Consider the following 21,195-nt stretch of genomic DNA (forward strand, 5'->3'; position numbering starts at 1 on the left):
ACTGTCCAGGTTGTCTTGGACTGGAAATTTGTTTCACTCTGTCTTTTTGTGGGTTCTGCTGTCTAGAATTTGTTAATAGTCATTTTTAAAGGTATTTGGAGGGGTTTGGAGGACAGCTCTGGCAAGTCCCTACTTTTACTCTGCCATCTTGGCACCATCCCCAATCCATTATCATTTGAAAGGAGTTAGATATCTACAGAATAAAGAGGAGGAGGAAGAAGAAGAGAAAAAGTGGCAGCATTCCCCAACTCTCCATTAGGGTGATTTCTTGACTTGAGAGTGAATTGAGTGCAGAGCTGGGCAAAGTCATCAGCCTCACTCTCTCCTCCAGAGTCATCGGGGTCCAGTGCAAGACAAGACAGCTGTCAATGGCCCAGCACTTTCTGTGAAAGTGACAAATCAAATTTTGATGGCCCTCTCTTCCTCCTTTAAGTACTTCCCTCTACCTGTTTGCTGATGCCTGAAATTCCTCCATGGTTGGGCTTTTCATTCTACAATTAGAGGTAAAGTTTAGGATATAAATACCTTTGAGAAGGGTCAGACAATAACTTAAATTCAAACTTTATTAGGCAACTAGTAAGAGGCCATGGAGGGTAGCTATCCAGTGGATAGAATGCCAGGCTTAGAGTCAGGAAGACTCCTCTTCCAGAGTTCAAAACTGGTCTCAAACACTTACTGGCTATGTGAGCCTGGTCAAATCACTTAAGCTTTTCTGCCTCAGTTTCCTTATCTGTAAAATGAACTGGAGAAGGAAATGGCAAACTACTCCAGTATCTTTGCCAAGAAAAGCCCAAATGAGGTCATGAAGATTCAGACACAAATGAAATGAATGAACAGAGGAAGCCCTGGATGATTACATTTACTATATTGTAAAGACTCATAGAGAAAAATGATCAACACTTCATTTCCTACTAGGTGCTCTTCCCTAATGTTCTGCTCACCATTTCCGTGACTCCCCAGTCAAAAGCCCAGTTCTGACTTCTGCTTCCGGGAGCCAAGATGGCGGAGTAAAAAGTAGTCCCTCTCACCCTCCCCTACCAACCTCTGAAAACCCAGAAAATATCACCCCAGAAAAAACCCTGGAACAGCTAAACCAGAAGAAAGACGGGGTGCAGCAGTGCAGTAGCCCAGGTAGCTAGAGGGGTTAACGGAAAAGGCCCCTCTTACACTAGGGGAAGGGGAGCAGTAAGGCACGGGGAGTTGCCCAGCCAGCTAGTGGAAAGACCCACTTTAGCACACCAGGAGGAGATTCTGGTGCCTCGGCATTCTACAGCAAACGAGTCTCCCAGTACCTCAGCAAAAATAAGGGAAGCAGCACTACACAGGGCCCCAGGCGGATAAGCACCTGGCAACATTCCTCTGAAAGGAGCTGAAGAAAACAACCTAGAGGTGCCAAAAAGTTCCAGCCTTGTTGATTCCAGCCCAACACCAGGTAAGCTGTCAGAACCCTACAGCCTCCAACTGCCAACCAGGAGGAGATCCCGAAGCCCAGGTGGTCGAGCAGGCAAATGCCAACAGCTGTACCTCTGACTGCCTCAGTGAGGGTGGATTAACTGGTGGAAACCAGCTCAGGAAACCACCAGGTGCCTTGGCATTCTACAGCAAAGAAGTCTCCCGGTACCTCAACAGAAATAAGGGAGGCAGCACTGCAAGGGGCCCCAGGCAGATAAACACCTGGCAGCACTTATCTAAAAGGAGCTAAACAAAGCTAAAGGAAAGGAAAAGCAGGCAATCTAGATTTGCCTGAAAGTCCCAGTCTTGCTAATTCCAGCCCAACACCAGATAAGCTGCCAGAACCCTACAGCCTCCAATTGCCAACATAAGAGGCCCCAGCTCCCAAAGCCAGTGACCAAGACCTAGGCTCCCAATACAAGAAGCTTGGGTCAGTGCTCTCTGCTCCCCAGCAGGAGAGCTTAATCTCTTTAAAGGCCAGGGAATAAAGAAACACTATGAGTAAAAAGAAACGTACGATAGACTCGTATTATGAGAAGAGTGAAGATCAAGACAGGAGTTCTGAAGAGGACAACACTGTCATCAAACCCACATCTGCAACATCAAAAGGGAATATGAACTGGTCTGAAGCCCAAAAAGCCTTCTTAGAAGAACTCAAGAAGGATTTTAAAAGTCAAATGAGAGAGGTAGAGGAGTCCTTTAAAAGTACAATTGGCCAATTGGAAAAAAGGTATAATAAAGAAAATAAATCCCTTAAAAATACAATTGACCAATTGGAGAAGAAAGTACAAAATCTAACAGAAAAAACCAATATGTTAAAAATTCAAATTGAACAAATGCAAACTAATAACTCTATGAGAGAGCAAGAATCAGTCAAACAGAAACAAAAAAAATGAAAAAATAGATGAAAATGTAAAATACCTCATGGGTAAAATAGCTGACCTGGAAAATCAATCAAGGAGAGACAATTTAAAAATTATAGACCTACCTGAAAGTCATGATGAAAAAAAGAGCCTGGACAATATCCTTCAGGAAATCATAAAGGAAAACTGCCCTGAAGTCCTAGAACCTGAAGGTAAAATAACTATAGAAAGAATCCATCACTCCCCACCTCAAAGAGATCCCAAATTGAAAATGCCAAGGAATATAATAGCTAAATTCCAAAATTACCAGATTAAAGAGAAATTACTGCAAGCAGCCAGAAAGAAACAATTTAAATATCATGGAAGCACAGTCAGGATTACACAGGACCTTGCAGCCTCTACATTAAAAGACCATAGGGCATGGAACATGATATTCTGTAAGGCAAAGGAGCTTGGAATGCAGCCAAGGATTAACTATCCAGTGAAAATGAGCATGATTTTTTCAGGGAAGGAGATGGATATTCAACAAAATAGGGGTCTTCCAAATGTTCCTGATAAAAAGACCAGAGCTCAACAAAAAGTTTGATCTTCAAGTACAAGATTCAAGAGAGACATAAAAAGGTAAATGGGACAGAAAGATACAATATGTTGTTAATAAGGGCAAAATGTTTACACATCCCTACAAGGGAAGATGACACTTGCAACTCTTGAGAACTGTATTGTTATTATACCATGTTAAAGGAGTATACACAAAGGGGGTGGATATAAGTTGACTTTGACATAATGATAAAAAAAAATTTAATCAAGTGGGTTAAATGGGTCCAAGTAAGTGGATTGGTCTGATCTAAGAAAATACACTGAGAAAGGAGGAGGCAGACAAGGGTAAATTACATTACAGGAAAAGACACAAAAACCTATTAGAGCAGAAGTAAAGAAGGGAGGGGGATGAGCATTGTTTGAACCTTACTCTCATCAGATTTGGCTCAAGAAGGGAATAACATAATCAGTTAGGTATAGAAATCTAACTTGCACCATAGGTAGTAGGAGGGGAAAGGGGAAAGAAAAGGGAGGGGGGATAGAAGGGAGGGAAGAAGCAGTAAGGGTAAAGGGGAAGAAAAGGGAAAGGGATAATAGAAGGGAGGTGGAACTGAAGGAGGCGCTGGTCAAAAGCAAAACATTAGTGAGGGGAGGAAAGGAGAAAGGAGAAAGAAAGCATAAATGGGGAAAAAAGGATGGAGAAAAAGACACAGATAGTAATCATAACTGTGAATGTAAATGGGATGAACTCTCCTATAAAACGGGAGCATATAGCAGATTGGATTAAAAACCATAATCCTACAATATGTAGGAATATGTTTACAGGAAACACATTTGAAAAAGAGTGACATATACAGGGTAAAGGTAAAAGGCTGGAGCAAAATATATTATGCTTCAGCTGAAGTAAAAAAAGCAGGGGTAGCAATCCTGATCTCAGACAAAGCAAAAGCAAAAATAGCTCTTATCAAAAGAGATAAGGAAGGAAACTATGTCCTGCTAAAAGGCACCATAGACAATGAAGTAATATCATTACTAAACATATATGCACCAAATGGTATAGCATCCAGATTCTTAGAGGAGAAGTTCAGGGAGTAACAGGAAGAAATAGACAGCAAAACTATACTAGTGGGGGACCTCAACCTCCCCCTCTCTGAACTAGATAAATCTAACCACAAAATAAACAAGAAAGAAGTTAAGGAGGTGAATAGAACATTAGAAAAGTTAGGTATGATAGACCTGTGGAGAAAACTGAATGGGGATAGAAAGGAATATACTTTTTTCTCAGTGGTACATGGCACATAAACAAAAATTGACCATGTACTAGGGCATAAAAACCTCACAATACATTGCAGAAAGGCAGAAATAGTAAATGCATCCTTTTCAGATCATGATGCAATAAAAATTATATGTAATAAAGGACCATGGAAAGATAGACTAAAAAATAATTGGAAACTAAGTAATCTAATCCTAAAAAACGATTGGGTCAAAGAACAAATCATAGAAACAATCAATAATTTCATTCAAGAGAATGACAATAATGAGACAACATACCAAAACTTATGGGATGCAGCAAAAGCAGTTCTTAGGAGAAGTTTTATATCTCTAAATGCTTACATAAATAAAATAGAAAAAGAGAAAAATGATCACTAAAACAGACAGGGCTCAAACTGAATAGGATAAAGTCTAACAAATCTTACAATTTTTACCCAGGAGCAAATACATTGCCTGTGGTATCATGTGCCTGAGTACATACGTACCTGTCCCACAGCACTGAGAGGTAGGGTCAATAGGATCATTGCCAAGATTCTCCTTTTTTTGCTAGAATTCTTTGGCCATTGCTAAAGCTGTCTGGGGGGAGGGGAAGGGAGAAAGGGAGGTGATGGTGGTGATGGTGAATATCTTTATTGAAAAAATAAGATAACTAGATATCATAAAATATTAATACACCCACTCATCCAGGATTTATATTAAACAGTCACTTTGTTCTTCCTCTTAGGCCACATCTTACCCAACTAGTCATCTTGGGGATTGGATCAGAGGCCACAGTTGGAAACCAATAGAGAGCACATGTATCAAAAATAGACATAGGACTATAGACCTAGATCTAGACCTCCTGATTTTTACAGATAAAGATAATGAGGCCAAAGGAGTTAAGTGACTTCCCAAGGGTGCCCAAAGTAATAAGCATCAGAGGCAGGATTTGAACCTAGATCCTCTGTACTACAACTGAATTTGGATATATTTATGTGTTCAGTCTTGGCCAACTCTTGGTGACCTATTTGGGGTTTCCTTGACAAAGATACTGGAGTGGTTTGCCATTTCCTTCTCCAGGCCATTTGACAGATGAGGAAACTGAGGCAGAAAGCGTTAAATGATTTGCCCAGGGTCACACAGCTAGTAAGTGTCTGAGGACAAATTTGAACTCAGGAAGAGGAGTCTTTCCCAACTCCCGGCTAAGAGCCCTATCCACTGTACTACCTAGCTGCCCATTATATTTGTACTTCCAATCCTTTCACTTATTTTTCCAATATTCCATCAAACTAAGTTGGGGTTAGTAAGTAGTATTTTAGTATTAATATTGCTAAATTAGTATTGCTCCATTATGTCGTTGAGCAGCTTCCTTCCTTGTATACATGGAAATGCAAAATAGTCTACTCTAACTTCCAACTTCAAGATGTTCTTTCACTTCCTCTAAGACACTCCTACTTGGTTTTGAAACAAGAACTTAGTGCAGAGTTATTTAGGAGTCATTGTAGAACTGACCTCTTGAATTGCATGTTGCCACTGTAAGTGACTTTCCTTGCCAGATGTAATATTTGAGATTGCAAGGCATGTTTGAGTATAATAGTACAAGGTCAGTTGTGGGTGTAAATATGGCTTTATTGTTTATGCAGCCAATTGACACTTCTACAAAGATCTTATTTGCTCTCCATTGCTATAGCTACTATTAATATATGAGATAGATATGTACTATGTTGGTAGGTGCCATATTGGTAACTAACTCTGTTGACCGCCTCACCTACCACTGCTATACGTAAAGAATTTTAGGGCGAGGGCATTAGATGCGGGATGAGACACGTGTATCAAGAAAGACTTCATGCAAAAGGAGATGCCTAAACTCAGTCTTGAAGGAAACAGGATTCACTCCACGAACTGCCACAGGCAGCGCAAAAGCAATGAGACGAAATGAAGTTTCACGTGTGTAACAACAAGAGGGCTATACTCTCTGGACTTTAAGACTGTGAGAAGGGTAGCAATGTATAATAAAAATTATATAATAAAAGCCTGTATAGAAATTTAGGGGCATGACGCGGAGGGGAGTTATTATGACGAAAGAATGATACCGCAAAAACCAGTTCAGGTGATTGGCAGCTGTTAGTCTAGGGGGGAAGGGGGTGAATTGGTAGAGTGTTTGATGCCTTCCTGCCTTGGGCAATGTTGATTATTGCGGCCCGGGGGGTCTGCCGTACCAGCCTGCTTGGATTTCTCACTTTCCAAAATATTATTGAGCCCTGTGTCCACTAAATAAGCTTAACCTTCAGTCTGATTAAGGAGGAAACTGAGGGGCGTGTTCCTCCACCCATCGTTGGTGTTGGACAGGGGAGGTCCCACCCCATTCGAAAGAGACCCACCCCACCCACAAGAAAGGTATAAGGACGCAGGCCACTTGAGGGGCTCTGCGAGTTCTTGCTACTCCACTAGCCAAGACCGCGGCAACTTGCCCCACTCGGACCCAGTGAATAGCCAGTGTACAGATACCTGAGAGATGGTACCCGCCAGAGGCAAAAACGTGAAGAAGGTGAGTCCCGCGGCGCCAGAGCGCTCGCTCTAACTCAGTCTCGGTCCATCTCTCTGGCTGTCTAATCCGTGTCTGTAATTTTGCCTTCTCTCTCGCTCCCACAAAGTGTCCCCACCAGCCTATCTGTCTCTCTGGCTTTGGGCTGTAGGTGCCCCATATTCAGCTACTACCCCTCCACATCGCCCCATTTCCATCTCCTCGAATCCTGAGGCTCCGAAATCTTTCCAGAAGTCGAGGGCTGGGGAGGGACTGGGAAGGGACGCGGGTGGAGGGGCTGTATTGTAACTCCTTGAGAGCAGAAGGATGTACTCGGCTCTGGCCCGTTTCGAGGTTTCGCTCCGGGAAGCAGAACAGGGAAGAAGGTAGGTCTCTGGTTGTGGATTCGAGGACAGCCCAAGAGGTAAGGTGTTGGTTGCTGATGCCGGGAGAAACCAAAGGCCTGGGGCTAGTCTGAAGGGGGATGTGGGAGGCAGAACTGGAAGACGATCTAAATAGGTTCACCTCTAAGGTAGGCGAAATGTCTTACTGAAACTTTCTCAAGCTAGCCAGTAAGGTGAATAGTGTCAGAATTGAAGCTCAGAAACTGGTTCTGTCCAGCCTGCTGAAGAGATCACGTCTCAGTGGGGGGAAAAAAAGAAAGTAAGAAAGAAAAAAGAGCCGTTCCCTGGACAGCAGTCCCTTAAAGAAGAGGCTTCCCTCCTCTGGTCTTCCGTTTACTGCCTGTAAAACCAAGAGGAAGACTAGAAGTTCCCCGGGGCTCCACCGGCGCTGATATTTGATGTACTTTTTGAGATCTTGTAAGCTCAGAAGTTGGATTTCCCTGTCTTCGCGTTCAGATTGGCTACGGAGCTCGCCAGAGAGCTTGGGTAGCGGTGATGTTGGCGATGGTGTTTAGGGAGAAGCTGAAGGTGGTTGCAGCGCAGCTCAGGGAGTCCCATGACCTCCTTCCATCCACCTGATACCTTGTGGCTGTGTCTGAGGCACATCGATTTCTTGGGGGGAATAGGTAACAATAGGAAGCAAGAGAAGGGAAAGGGGTTGATATGCTATAGTTTCTTAATCAGAAGATACTTTCCTAAAAATCGTAAACCTATGTGTAGCTACATTTTTTTTTCAGCAATCTAGATCACACTTTACAAAAATAATCTATAGAAGGCAAGTGCATGTGGAAATTGCTTTCAGGAAATTTGATAAAACTCCACTTTGTTCTCTTACTCCTGCTTTATTTTTAGGGAATTCTGCAACGTTTGGATTCTGGAGAGATTGTAATTGGGGATGGGGGATTTGTCTTTGCCCTGGAGAAAAGAGGATATGTGAAAGCTGGGCCCTGGACTCCAGAAGCTGCAGTTGAACATCCAGAAGCTGGTCAGTTAATGGGAAGGGCTATATAGTGTTATATGTCTTTACCATTAAGATTCTGTCCTGTGTAGAACATCCATCCCTTACTAATAGCTAAGTAAGCCTCTTTATTTTTCCTGTCCATTAAAAGGGAGGGGAAATGTCTGCCATGCACTACAGTATACTGGGTACTGTAAAAAGAAAATACCACGGATCCCATCTTTTCCCTAGCTTCTCTAGAAATGTCCAGATTGGATGTGACAAGAGGTGCCCTTGTCTTTTCTGCTCAGTTTCATCTAGAGAGGTCTGGACTTGGAGCCAAAAAGATCTGAGTTCCAAATCCAGACTCACACTAGCTGTTTAACCTTGGGCAGTTTCTTTATCTGTAAAATGGGGGTAATAATAACATCTACCTCCCAGAGTTGTTGTGAGAACCAAATGGTATTTGTAAAATGTTTTGCAAAGTATAAACTGCAATGCAAATGTTAGCCATTATTATTGTTATTGTTATAAGAAGGAATTTAGTGGCTTAGAAAAGAGAAGAGTGAGAGCGGCCAAGGAAAAGTGAAGAAATTCCAAAGCAACAATGAAACAAAACTCTTCAGCTGGCGTTTTTAAACTAATTAATATTTCTTAATATTTTATAACTAATTAACACCACTTCTAAACTAATTAACACTTCTCAGTTAATGAAAGAACTTTCCCTCTTGTTTAGTCACCCCATAAATTCCCACTTTTATTTAACTAACTCTATTCAAGGGAGCCTGAATGTCAGACAAAGCATTTTGTATTTGTTCCTGGAGGCAATAGAGAACCACTGGAGTTTATTGTGTAAGGGAGGTAACATGATAGGACCTATGCTTTAGGAAAATTACTTTAGTGGCTGCGTGGAGGATTGACTGAAGTAGAGAGAGACTGAAGTAGAGAGAGAGGCAGGCAGATACACCAGCAGGCTATTGCAATAATCCAGCCAAGAGATGATGAAGGCCTGCACTAGAGTGGTGGCAATGTCAGAGGAGAGAAGGGGGAATATCTGAGAAATATTTCAAAGGCAAAATCAAAAGGTCTTGGCAACAGCTTGGATATGGAGAGATAGTAATGAATCCAGGATAACTCCTGGGGATTGGGAGGATGGTGTTGTCTTCTACAGTAATCGAAAGATAGGAGAAAGGGAGATTTTAGGGAGAAAGATAATGAGTTCTGGTTTTTGGACATACTGGAGTTTAACATGTCTGCTGCACATCCAGTCTGAGATATCTGAAAGGTAATTGGAGATGACAGATTGGAGGTCAGCTGACAGATTTGGGCAGGAAAGGTAGATTTGAGAATCATCAGCATAAAGATGGTAATTAAATCCATGTGAGCTAATGAGATCATGAAGTGAAGTAGTATAGAGCGAGAAGAGAAAAGGGCCCAGGACAGGACTCTGAGGGACACTTATGATTACAGGTCATGATCTGAATGAGGATCCAGCAAAGGAAACTGAGGAGTGGTCAGATAGGTAGGAAGAGAAAAAAGTGATCTCCAGAAAACCCAGAGAGAAGAGAATATCAAGGAAGAGTGAGCAACAGTGTCAAAGACTGCAGAAAGTCAAAGAAAACGAGGATTGAGAAAAGGCTGTTGGATTTGGCAACTAAGAGATCATTTGTAATTTTGGAGAAAATCGTTTCAGTGGAATGATAGGGTTGGAAGTCAGGTTAGAAGGGGTTAAGAAGAGAGTGAGAGGGGAGAAAGTGGAGAGACACCTTTTGTAGATGACCTTTTTGAAGAGTTCAGCTACAAAGGACAGAAGAGAAATAAATGAGAGTGGTGATGGGACCAAGTGAGAGTTTTTTTTTTTTTCTAGAATAGGGGAGATATGGGCATGTTTGTAGGCAGAAGGGAAAGAGCCAGGAGAGAGAGAGAGAGAGATGGAAAATAAGTGAGAAGGTGGGGATGACAATTTGTTGAAGGAGACAGATGAAATGGAATCTCTTGAACAAGTAGAGAAGTTAGCCTTGGTAAAGAGGTAACAGGGGTAAGGAGTAAGTAACTGGGGTGAAGAAGGGAAAAGGTGGTAAAAGTCATCTGAGTGATAGGAGATAAGGAAGAAGAGAGGAGTTCACCATGAATGGCCTCAATTTTTCCTGTAAAATATGAGACAAAGTTCTCAGCTGAGAGAGAAGGGAGGAGGAGAATCCATGGCAGTTGTGAGGAAGGATGAAAAGGTTTGGTAGAGCAGCTGTGGAGAATAGGATAGTGAGTTGATAAGGGAGGTATAACAGCAGTGAGTGCCCAGCCCAAGGCTGTGTAACGTAAATTTGTAGTGGACCCTGTCAGAAGGTTGCATGATTTTTTCTTCACCTTTATTCAGCAGCACGTGTATAGACATAAAGACAATGAATGGTGGAAGTAATCCAAAGCCAAGGCTTAGCTAGGCTTAACCAGTGATATGATAAGGGGGGGCAAGGAATTCAAGAGAGGAGGACAGTGTGGAGTTGAATTGTTTTCACCAATGGATCAAGATGGGGAGAAGAGGAGAGAGTGACTATTGCAGAGGAAATAACTTGGGAGAGAATTGAGGGGTCAAAAGGTTAGAAGTCCTGGTGAGGATGAAGAGTAGGCTTGCCTAAGGGAGGGAAGACAGTGAGTAGTGAAAGGCCAATAAGATATTGTAGTACAGGCAATGAACTATGGTTAAGAAATATCTGTTAAAACAAGAATTTCTCACAGATTAGCATACTCTTGCTTACTTAGCAAACTGCATGAGTCCTGTTAAAACCAAGATGGAGTTACTTTGGCTTAAAGTTAAGTAAACTCCATTTTAGTTATGAATATATCTATGTGGAGATTATTTCAGTTCTTCAACATCTGCTCTTTGGCTTCATTTGAGATACTCTTTTCTGTGACTTAATAGCAACTAGTAGTTTTGACAATCCATAGATTTAATCAACATTCTGCTAGAATACAAAATGGTGCAAATTCCACTACACCATCATTTAGTTCTGCATTCTGTTGCCAGCAATAGATGACTGCATGCATTAGGATATGAGTGAGACTTACAGGTGCATTGCTATGTGGTATTCTCCTTGTGGTTCATATTGTTCTTAATGGTGATGTGGTGGTTGTATGGTGACATGGTTAGGCATGTTCCATTGTCTTAAAATAAATTTGCTGATTCTTTTAATTTATACAGGGCTTGCCTTTGTAAACTCAGTGACTTCAGTAGGATTTTAGAATAATAATAAAAAATTAGTTTTAAATAAAATTATTTCATGATCAATAAAAGTATTTATTATTTAAATTATTATTTTAGCATAATGACAAAAATTTAGAGCAATAAAAGCCTCAGAAATGGGACAGAGGTTTCTAAGTTGCTTTTTTACCTTATTATTGGGTATGATAATAAGTCTCCTGGACTAATTATACACCAGATAAAACATTTGCATTTCCCCACATTCGTTCTTGAATTCTTAAAAATCCCAAATTGTCATTTTTGTTCTTACCCCGTGGGAAAGGGTAAGTAATATGGAATCTCTTACATCTGGCATTTCATATACAAATTATAAAGCTGAAGAATGTTAGCTCTTCGGATGTAAGGCTATAGTAAAAAGGTATTTTTGAAGAGTGGTGCAGCCTTGTGTTCTTAGTATTTAGAGCATGTTCCTTATTCCAGGGGGTCAGGCAGCAGCAGAACAAGCAGACTATTTTTCATAAGTTTCCCCGCACCACCTCACTGTCACTGCTCCTGTTCATGGTCATGTGTCCCCCTACCATCCACATAAATACTTGTAGCTTGCACTATTCATTTGCCATTTTTAAACCAGTGCCAACAGCCTTGTGAAACATCTGCCTGGCACTTTACCATTGGTGTAGAACTTTGAGAACTTTTTGATTCTTTAAGGAAAGTTAAAAATGAAAAGGTTACCCTCTGATTTTAATGGTACAACAGAATAGTGGCCCACAGGATTTTAGAGTAAATGCTTCCAGAGTCCTGTGATGAAGAAATACAGACTGGTAGGACTGGAAAACACTTTGGGAGGCCAGGAAACCTCCTTCTGCTTTCAGGTATTCTCGAAGTTGAGGTTTTTACTTCTAATGGAAATAGCAAGGTATAGTTTGTAAGTATACAAACTTGGAATCAGGTGAAGTAGGTTCTATAAAATTGTTACATATTATGTTGTTATTGTTGTTCAGTCTTTTTTTTCAATCATGTCTGATTCTTCTGTGACGCCCCTTGGGGTTATCTTGGCAAAGATACTGGAGTGGTTTTCCATTTTCATCTCCAGCTCATTTGACAGATGAGGAAACTGAGGCAAACAGAGTTAAGTGACTTGTCCAGGGTCACGCAGCCAGTAAGTGTCTGAGGCTAGATTAGAACTCAGGAAGATGACTCTTCCTGATTCCAGGACTGGCACTCTACCCCCTGTTTTCTCATTTGTAAAAGAGGGAGAATGTCACCTACAGTAATAACCTCACAAACTGTGGAAATCAAATGAACTATGTGGAAATCACTTTCTAAACTATAAATGCTAAAAACATGTCAGTGGTTCTATCTGGTATTGCTGGCACATTAATAAATTCTGTGCCTCAAGTTATAGATGACTAAGTGATTAGTAAACAGTTGCTGAAAATGATTACACTTCATTTCCATTTACAGTGAGACAGCTTCATCGGGAATTCCTTCGAGCAGGCTCAAATGTCATGCAAACCTTCACCTTCTATGCTAGTGAGGACAAACTGGAGAACAGAGGGAATTATGTTGCAGAGAAAATATCTGTAAGTAAGATCACTTTGTGGAATTATTGAAATGATGTGGTGTCTCTGGAATTCTCATGACACATTGGTGCTCTTCAGAACTCTTGAGAATGACAGAAATGATGTGTGTCTGTGTCTGTGAATAAATAACTCTGTAACTATGGAGTGCCTCCAAGTAAGAGTCAGTAAATGAGAGAAGTAGATTAAAGATTAAATGAAACCATGCCAATTGATGGCATCTGTCTCAGTACCTATTTTATGTAAGGTACCCTTGCCCTACGTTAAACTCTAAAAGAAATGTCTGCCATTATCAAAGGAGCGTAAATTTAAATGAACATTATTCCTCATCATTAACATACTAGGTTTTATGTTTATTTGTTCAAGAAATTACTATTTTAAAGTAGGAGAGTGGCAGCTAGGTGGCTCCCTGGATAGCACTGCTAAAGTCAGGAAGACATGAATTCTAATCCAACCAGAGACCATTCCCAGCTGTGTGATCCTGGGCAACCTCCATTTGCCTCATTTTTCTTAACTGTAAAATGAAATAATAATACCTTTTGCTTCCTGAAATTACAGTTTTATTTTAAATTCCCAATGGAAATTCAATAATAATACATGCTTTCTCATTTTAGGGGCAGAAAGTGAATGAAGCTGCTTGTGACATTGCCCTGGAGGTGGCTGCAGAAGGAGATGCTTTGGTTGCTGGTGGAGTTAGTCAGACACCATCATACCTGAGTTGCAAGAGTGAAACTGAAGTGAAAAAAATTTTTCGTCAACAGTTAGAAGTCTTTATGAAAAAGAAGGTGGACTTTCTGATTGCCGAGGTAAATACAGTCCCCAGATAGAGCCCACTAGCTCACTTGACTGGAAGGACTTGAAAAGACTTGGGGGTCCAGGAGATCTCCCTCTGCTTCCAAGTATTCTAGAAGTTGAGGTTTTTACTTCCAATGGGAATAGTAAGGTCACTTAGACTGACTCTTTTGCTTTCTGCAGGATGCTTATAGCTGTTTCAAAGATGCACGCATCAGGGCCAATAATTCCTATTGCTTCTGCAATCCTCTGTGAGGCTTCATTAGAAAGATCTAGTACCAAGGTTCTGAACATTTTTGATGCCATGGACCCCTTGTGCAGTCGAGTGAAAACCTATGGACCCCTTCTCAGAATGTTTTTAAATGCATAAAATAAAATACATAAATTACAAAGGAAACCAATTATGTTGAATATAGTTACCAAAGTTCCTGAACCCCAAGTTAAGAAGCCCTGACCTAGCAGAACTAAAATCTGGGAAGTAGCAGACTTTTACAGTTTTTCTCTTGGGCAATAAGGGGAACATTGAATTTGAACCATATTTTCGTTCAGTATTTTGAACATGTTGAAGAAGCTGTGTGGGCAGTTGAAGCGTTAAAAGAATCTGGAATGCCAGTGGCCGTTACCATGTGCATTGGCCCAGAAGGAGACCTGCATGGTGTGGCACCTGGAGAATGTGCGGTGCGACTGGTTAAAGCAGGTGAGCAGCAGCAATGTGTGCCTGAGCACTCAAGCACTTTGACAGGCCTTTTGATGTCATGAAAAAATGCACTTGCATGGATCAAACACTATACTGGCTTTAGCTGCTAGGAAAACCAGACCTTAAGAACCTCTCTCTTCAGGAACTCACAATGCTATTAAGAGGCAAACTTAGTTGCAATTAGGAGGTGGAAACCAGTGCCAGTGATAGAAACACTCCTAATGAATCACTCCCTAATTAAACCCATTGTTTTCTTTCAAGACAGTAAACAAAAGTCACTATAATTTGTGCCAAATGAGTTTTCAGACTTTAGTGGCTTGTAAGCCAGGGTCCCAGTGGCTAAGCTAGATTTCCTTATTCATGAGGATATCTTGTTTTATGGAATAGATGTACATTTTAAATACAAAATAGTCTCCTTTGGGAAATAATCATCTTCCTAATATATCTTTATACTTTCATTTACTGGATTTTTCATATACTGGGACGCACATTGGTACTAACTAGAAGCTATATGAAAAGATTTATAACCATTGATTTTCTAACCATGAATGTATATGGGGTAAGTGGGAGAAGATTCTGAATTTCTATGCTATTCTGTAAACTACCACACATATGCTAAATGTATGTATGTATGTATGCATAGTTATTTATGAATATTATATTCATATATTTAAAGATTTATCTGTAGATAGTGATCCATCTATATATAGTAATCTATCTATAGTTATATATCACTACATATTCATATATACTATATATGTATTACACACTATTATACGTATATATGAATGTTATGTGTGTATGTATACACATATATACATATGCATATGTATGTACATGTATATACATATCTCCAAGGAGATATTTGGGCCAGAGTTTATACATACATGTATATATATTCATATATAAATATATCATATATATATTCCTAAATACTATACTCATATATGTGTATATAAAAGTATTCTAACAGGGAGGTCTTCTGTAGGGCTACCAATTCCCTATATATATGTATAGATATATAGATATAGATATAGATATACTAGAAATATTCATATATATACACATACATATACATACAAAAATATATACTTACATAAATGCAATATATCTATACATATATATAAACATTCTAGCAATTAGAGAGGTCTTCTATAAGGCTACCACTTCTGTATATATATGTGTGTATATATATATGTATATATATATACACACACTATAAATAGTCACACATATGTGGATATATACACACACATATATATACATACACATATATAGATAATATATCTATACCTATATATAACTTTCTAGCAATTAGGGAGTTCTTTTGTAGGGCCACTATATATCATGTATGTGTGTATGTACACACTCAGATATACGCACACACAGATATATAGATATAAATAATATACCTATACATACATACTCTCTCTCTATATATATACACATATATATAAAATGTAGCAATTAGGGAGGTCTTAGAGGGCCATCACTTCCCGATACACACTATAAAAACCTTGGCCCAGATATCTCCTTGGAGATCATTTCAAGGTGATTTCAGAACATGGGAGAAGAGCCCCCACTAATCTCCGACTCTGAGGTATTGCCATGGCCTTGCCATAGCAAAGGCTATAACAGTATTGCACATTGTCATTCCCCCTTCCCATTCAAATGGGAACCCCTTGAGAACAGATATTGTGCTTTTGCCTTTCTTGACATCATCAGCTCTTAGCACAGTGCTTGGAACAATGTAAGGGTTTGATCAGTGATTGCTGAATGACTAACCTGGGTAGGCCTGAACACACTGAAAGGACTTGGCAACAGTGTGGCCACTAGGACCAGCCTAGCTCCATTCCAAGCTCATTAATCAACAGAAGACTGCCTAATGGGCAATGAATTTCAGGGCCTTTGCCCCTTAGGAAACTGTCTAGTGAAGCCTGGAGTGCCTCAGGGTGGGAATTACTTACCCTGAGAAAAATTTCAGATGTTCTTTAACTGTTGAAGAATGGCAAGGTGATGAGGGAATAGACTTTCTCTTGAACACAGAAATAAAATGGTAAAGTAAAAATGTTCTTCTTTCCACCTTTAGGAGCTTCCATTGTTGGTGTGAACTGCCATTTTGACCCCACAATTAGTTTAAAAACTGTGAAACTTATGAAAGAGGGTTTAGAGGCTGCCAGATTAAAAGCCCATTTGATGACACAGCCATTGGCTTACCATACTCCAGACTGTGGCAAACAAGGATTTATCGATCTTCCAGAATTTCCATTTGGTAAGATATGGGATGCTAACAAATACTCTATTTCAAGAATCAATGCAGCAAAGCTATTTGTGATCACTTTTTAAGTTTGTGATAATGCTACGAAGTAGATCAGTATTATAATTACCTCAATTTTTCTGAAGAAGGAAAATGAGACTCAGAATAAGTGACTCCCTTGGTCACTCAGTTAGTCGGTTTCAGAGGCAGGATTTGAAACCTGAATCTCCTAACTCCAAGTCCACTATTCTGTTCACTATACTATTGCTCCCTCCATCCTACCCCATCTCCATTTTTTTTCCCTTTAGCCAGGCCATGGCATTGGGTGTAAATGGAAAAAGACAGAAAAAGAAATATATTAGACTCGAATGAGGAATTAAAATAAGGTAAAAAAGTAAAATAAAGTCCAGAATGATTGCCAGAATATTCATCTTTTTGAAAAATATATCTTTCTTAGATCCTCTAGAAATCTAGGAGAAAAAAATATTAAAAAATATTACTGGGATAATTTTAATTCTATCAGACTTTGTGGTACAATAGGAGAAGCACTAGATTGGAATTCCAAGAACCTGGGTTTGAACTCCAACTTGGTTATTTATTACCTGGGTGACCCTGGACAAACTATTTAACCTTCCAGGACCTCAGCACCTTATCTGTAAAATGAGGGGATTGTGCCAGATGACCTGAAATCCTTTCCAACTCTAAATCTATGATCCTAAGGATGAAAAGTAATTTGTCATTGAATACTTCATAAATTTATGGCAGCTAGGTGGTACAATGGATAGAGCACCAGCCTTGGAGTCAGGAGAAACTGAATTCAAATCCAGCATCAGACACTTACTAGTTGTGTGACCCTGAGCAAGTCACTTACCTCTGACTGCCTCCAAAAATAAAAAAAAAATTAAAGAATTTGGTTTCAAGCCTTCCCAAATTCATTTGCAAAGGTCAAGAGGAAGGGGAACAGGGATAGAAAACATTACTTTGGTGTAGAACATTGCATATGAAGTATGTCATCTTTTTTCAATGTATTGATAGGTTTTTCTGATTTTTCTCCCCTTTCTCCTTCTTTCTCTTTTTTTCTAATCTTTATCACAAGGGATGGCTGTTAGGATGGAGGAGGGGGAGAAATATGGAAGAAATTTGAAATTATTTTCAATTGTTAGTCAAATATATTTGTCTAATGAATTTGTAATTCATTAAAAATGATTCTTCAATTATGTTTCTGGCTTTGGTAACACATTCCTTTTGAGCAACATGTGTAGATTTGTTTTTTAAATCAGATTTTTAAAAAAATTAATCTGATTTTTCGTCAAGATTTATCCTCATTAAGAATATTCTTGAAGTTAAAATAAAACCATTTCCATTACAGGTCTGGAACCCAGAGTTGCTACCAGATGGGATATTCAAAAATATGCCAGGGAAGCCTACAACTTGGGTGTCAGATACATTGGGGGCTGCTGTGGATTCGAGCCTTATCACATCAGAGCAATTGCTGAGGAGCTGGCTCCCGAAAGGGGCTTCCTGCCTGAAGCTTCTGAGAAACACGGCAGCTGGGGGAGTGGTTTGAGCATGCACACCAAGCCCTGGATTAGAGCAAGGTAAGTACGTTTTACTATCATCTCTTCCTCATTTTAAACTGGTTACAGGGTTCTGGCGACCTGGTCCGGCCTTGTATGCTAGAATTGACTCTCTGGGAAAGCAGTGGAGAATTTTTAAAGCTCCATATAAATGTGCCTTTTATATCTTAAGGTTGGTTCTACATTAATTAGATGATCATAAGAAGTTGCTGCCATTTTTTCTCCCCTTTACCAGGCCCAAGTTATTTCATGGAACCATTTTCATAAAAGCTCCTTTAGGAAATGATGACTATCAAAGACTTCAAGGCTGTTAGGCTTCTCAACAAGTCATAATTGAATGAGGTGATAGCACGCTCTGATACTGCCATGCCAACAGTGGACATTCGAATACTAATGGGAGTATTTGAGGTTATAAAGATTTGAGCATGATAAAAACCAGTTAATTTTTAAATACTTGGGGCCATATTGGGATCATAATTTAGAGCTGGAAACAATCTCAGAAGCCAGCTAGTCTACTCCACTACCCCCTCCCCACCACCAATTTTGCAGATGAGGAAAATGGAGGCCCAGGAAGATTTAAGCGCTAGTGTCCACAGGCGGGATTTGAACCAAAGTTCTCTGACTTTCCCTTGTCGTGCAAAGATCAACAAGAGAATAGTTATTCATTTTGCATTCTAATGTTCTACCCAGAATATTAGAAGGACTTTCCTAGAACTTAAATTTTTTAAGTCCAAGCCAACCACAATGATTAGGCTTCAACATGTTTTGGAGGTATGGACAATCTGGGGCTTAGGATGTATTGATATATTCATATGGCAAAACTATTACATTAATAGGAAATAGCTAATTAGATGCTGATTTTTGATCCCTGCATTTGTGTTAGAATTGCAAACCAATGTTTATTTAGAAAACAAATACAGACTTTTATCTGCCAACACCAGCAAATTTCCCTAAGTGTGTGTATGTGTATGTATGTGTATATGTGTATACATATATATACGTATACATATATATAATACACATATGTAGGCAAATTTGTGTGTGTGTGTGTGTGTGTGTGTGTGTGTGCATCACTACCTAAAACCTAGATCATAAAATAGATTCTTAAAGGCATACAAAAAACTCATTCCATCAACAATTCCTTTCCTTCACACAGGGCAAGGAGAGAGTACTGGGAATCTCTACCCCTGGCTTCTGGTAGGCCATATTGTCCTTCTATGACCAAACCTGATGCCTGGGGAGTGACCAAAGGAACAACTGAGCTAATGCAGCAGAAGGAGGCCACAACTGACCAGCAACTGAATGAGCTGTTTCACAAACAGAAATTCAAATCTTCAATAGCCTAATGTAATGTGTATACTTGTATATTTGGGGTGCATTAGCACTCATAATTTGCAGGCTTGCTCTCAAATTAAATACAAATGGAACCTTAAAAACAAAAAACAAAATATATTTTTGAAGTTTACTTATCAGTGACAATGGGGCTTTTCTCATTTCTTTGGTGACACTTTTGAAGAGATGATTAAATTGCTCTAGGAGACTAAGTATAAGGAAATACATGCAGCAACTGAATAGGTTTGTGTTACTATCTTTTGGATTATATTAATTATATCTAATAATGTCTAATTTTAATTCTTCCCTCTCAATCTCTCTGACCCACCTTCTGCATGGGTACTTGGGATGTATCTGGAATAGAAAAAAAAAATCTCTAAACTTTCAGAGGCCAACTAGTCCAAACCTCTCATTTAACAGATAAGAAAACTGAGTTCTGCTCTGGGATTTGTAACCAAATTAACACTACCCTTCCTGGTAATGATCAATAAATTGTCCTATGATGCCACTTAGCATACTCTTGTCTTCCCTGACCAAAATATTCCTCCCCTGTCCACCATCTCTTTATTAGAATGTAGGCTCCGTGAGGGCAGGGACTATCTTGAATCTTGTGTTTGTACCCCCAGCACTTAGCACAATGCCTGGAATGTAGTAAGTAATTGATAAATGCCTTTTAAAAATTCATTTATTCACTATACCATGGTATTATATTGATACATACGTAACTTATATCAACAGTACTTATGACACCAGTTCCCCTTGCAAGCCTGCAGTTCACAAAATTTAAAGAAAGTTTTATTTAAAGTTAAGGAAAGGAAAATGGCACTCGCCAATGAGCAGACAGTCACATATTAGGTAGGGTTCCCTGCAAGCCCTGCATGGTCTGTTTCTTAGTGTAAGGCTCAGTCTGTAGTTCTTGCAACTCCCAGCAGATGGCAACAGTGCCCCCCATTACATTTGTAATAACTTGGGACCAGCGAGATTGACTTGGTGATTTGCCTTTAGAGTTTGACAACACGTTAAAAAATTATAGCAGCAAGCTAGTTGATGCAGTGGATAGGGTGTTGGACTCAGTCAGGAAGAATGGAGGTCAAGTCTATCTGCTTTTACAAACTTTAAAGCACCATATAAATATTACTTATTATTAATACATTAAAACTATACCAGTTTCTCCATCTACAAAAAAAATAGGCATGCCACTAAGCTACACACGATACAGAATCTTACATATTTCTACAGGGAGAGGTAATGTAATTTAAGGTACATAAGGATTTCCACGAGAAGCAACATGGCAAAATGGATAGACAGCCAACTTTGGAGTCACCAAGAACTGAGTTCAAATCCTATCTCTCATGCCTAGAGTGTGTGACCCTAGGCAAGTCATTCAACTTCTTAGAGAGCTTAAACTTCAGGAAAATTGTCCATCTGTATTAATAGAAGGAATTCCTTGTGCCAATGAAATCACAGATATGAACTAAAAAGGATTTCTGCAGTTTCCATAATAATAGCTAACTATCTTTTGGATTATATTAATTATATCTAATAATATCTAATTTAATTCTTCCCTCTCACAGTGCTTACTATGTGCCAGGTACTATTCTAAATTCTTTTCAATTATCTCATTTGACCTTCACAACAGTCCTACAAAGTAGGTGCTATTATCCCTATTTTACAAATGAGGAAACTGAGGCAAACAGATTAAGTGACTTACACAAAGCTAGTAAGTACCTGAGGCTGAATTTGAAGAAGAATATATTTTCCCCAAGGGACAGCTAGGATAGGACAGTAGATAGGAT

The 21,195-nt window shown here is 39.5% G+C and overlaps 1 protein-coding gene across 1 annotated transcript; it reads left to right on the top strand.

Annotated features, from left to right (window-relative positions):
- The first annotated feature begins 6,546 nt into the window (after positions 1-6,546).
- BHMT (betaine--homocysteine S-methyltransferase) lies at positions 6,547-19,911 on the top strand. The gene is made up of 8 exons (XM_027863547.1): positions 6,547-6,651; positions 7,884-8,016; positions 12,629-12,747; positions 13,359-13,550; positions 14,086-14,233; positions 16,323-16,505; positions 17,860-18,088; positions 19,224-19,911. The coding sequence occupies exons 1-8, from the start codon at positions 6,619-6,621 to the stop codon at positions 19,411-19,413; spliced, it is 1,227 nt and encodes a 408-aa protein (XP_027719348.1). The 5' UTR covers positions 6,547-6,618; the 3' UTR covers positions 19,414-19,911.
- Positions 19,912-21,195: the final 1,284 nt, after the last annotated feature.

This window comes from Vombatus ursinus, unplaced genomic scaffold (genome assembly GCF_900497805.2).
Source record: "Vombatus ursinus unplaced genomic scaffold, bare-nosed wombat genome assembly UNPS02014772.1, whole genome shotgun sequence".
Classification (NCBI taxonomy): domain Eukaryota; kingdom Metazoa; phylum Chordata; class Mammalia; order Diprotodontia; family Vombatidae; genus Vombatus; species Vombatus ursinus.

Coding starts and splice junctions, on each gene's coding strand:
- BHMT (XM_027863547.1), top strand. CDS start 6,619: ATGGTACCCGCCAGAGGCAAAAACGTGAAGAAG. Junction 12,748..13,358: donor ATGTTGCAGAGAAAATATCT/GTAAGTAAGATC, acceptor TTCTCATTTTAG/GGGCAGAAAGTGAATGAAGC. Junction 18,089..19,223: donor AAGCCCTGGATTAGAGCAAG/GTAAGTACGTTT, acceptor TCCTTCACACAG/GGCAAGGAGAGAGTACTGGG.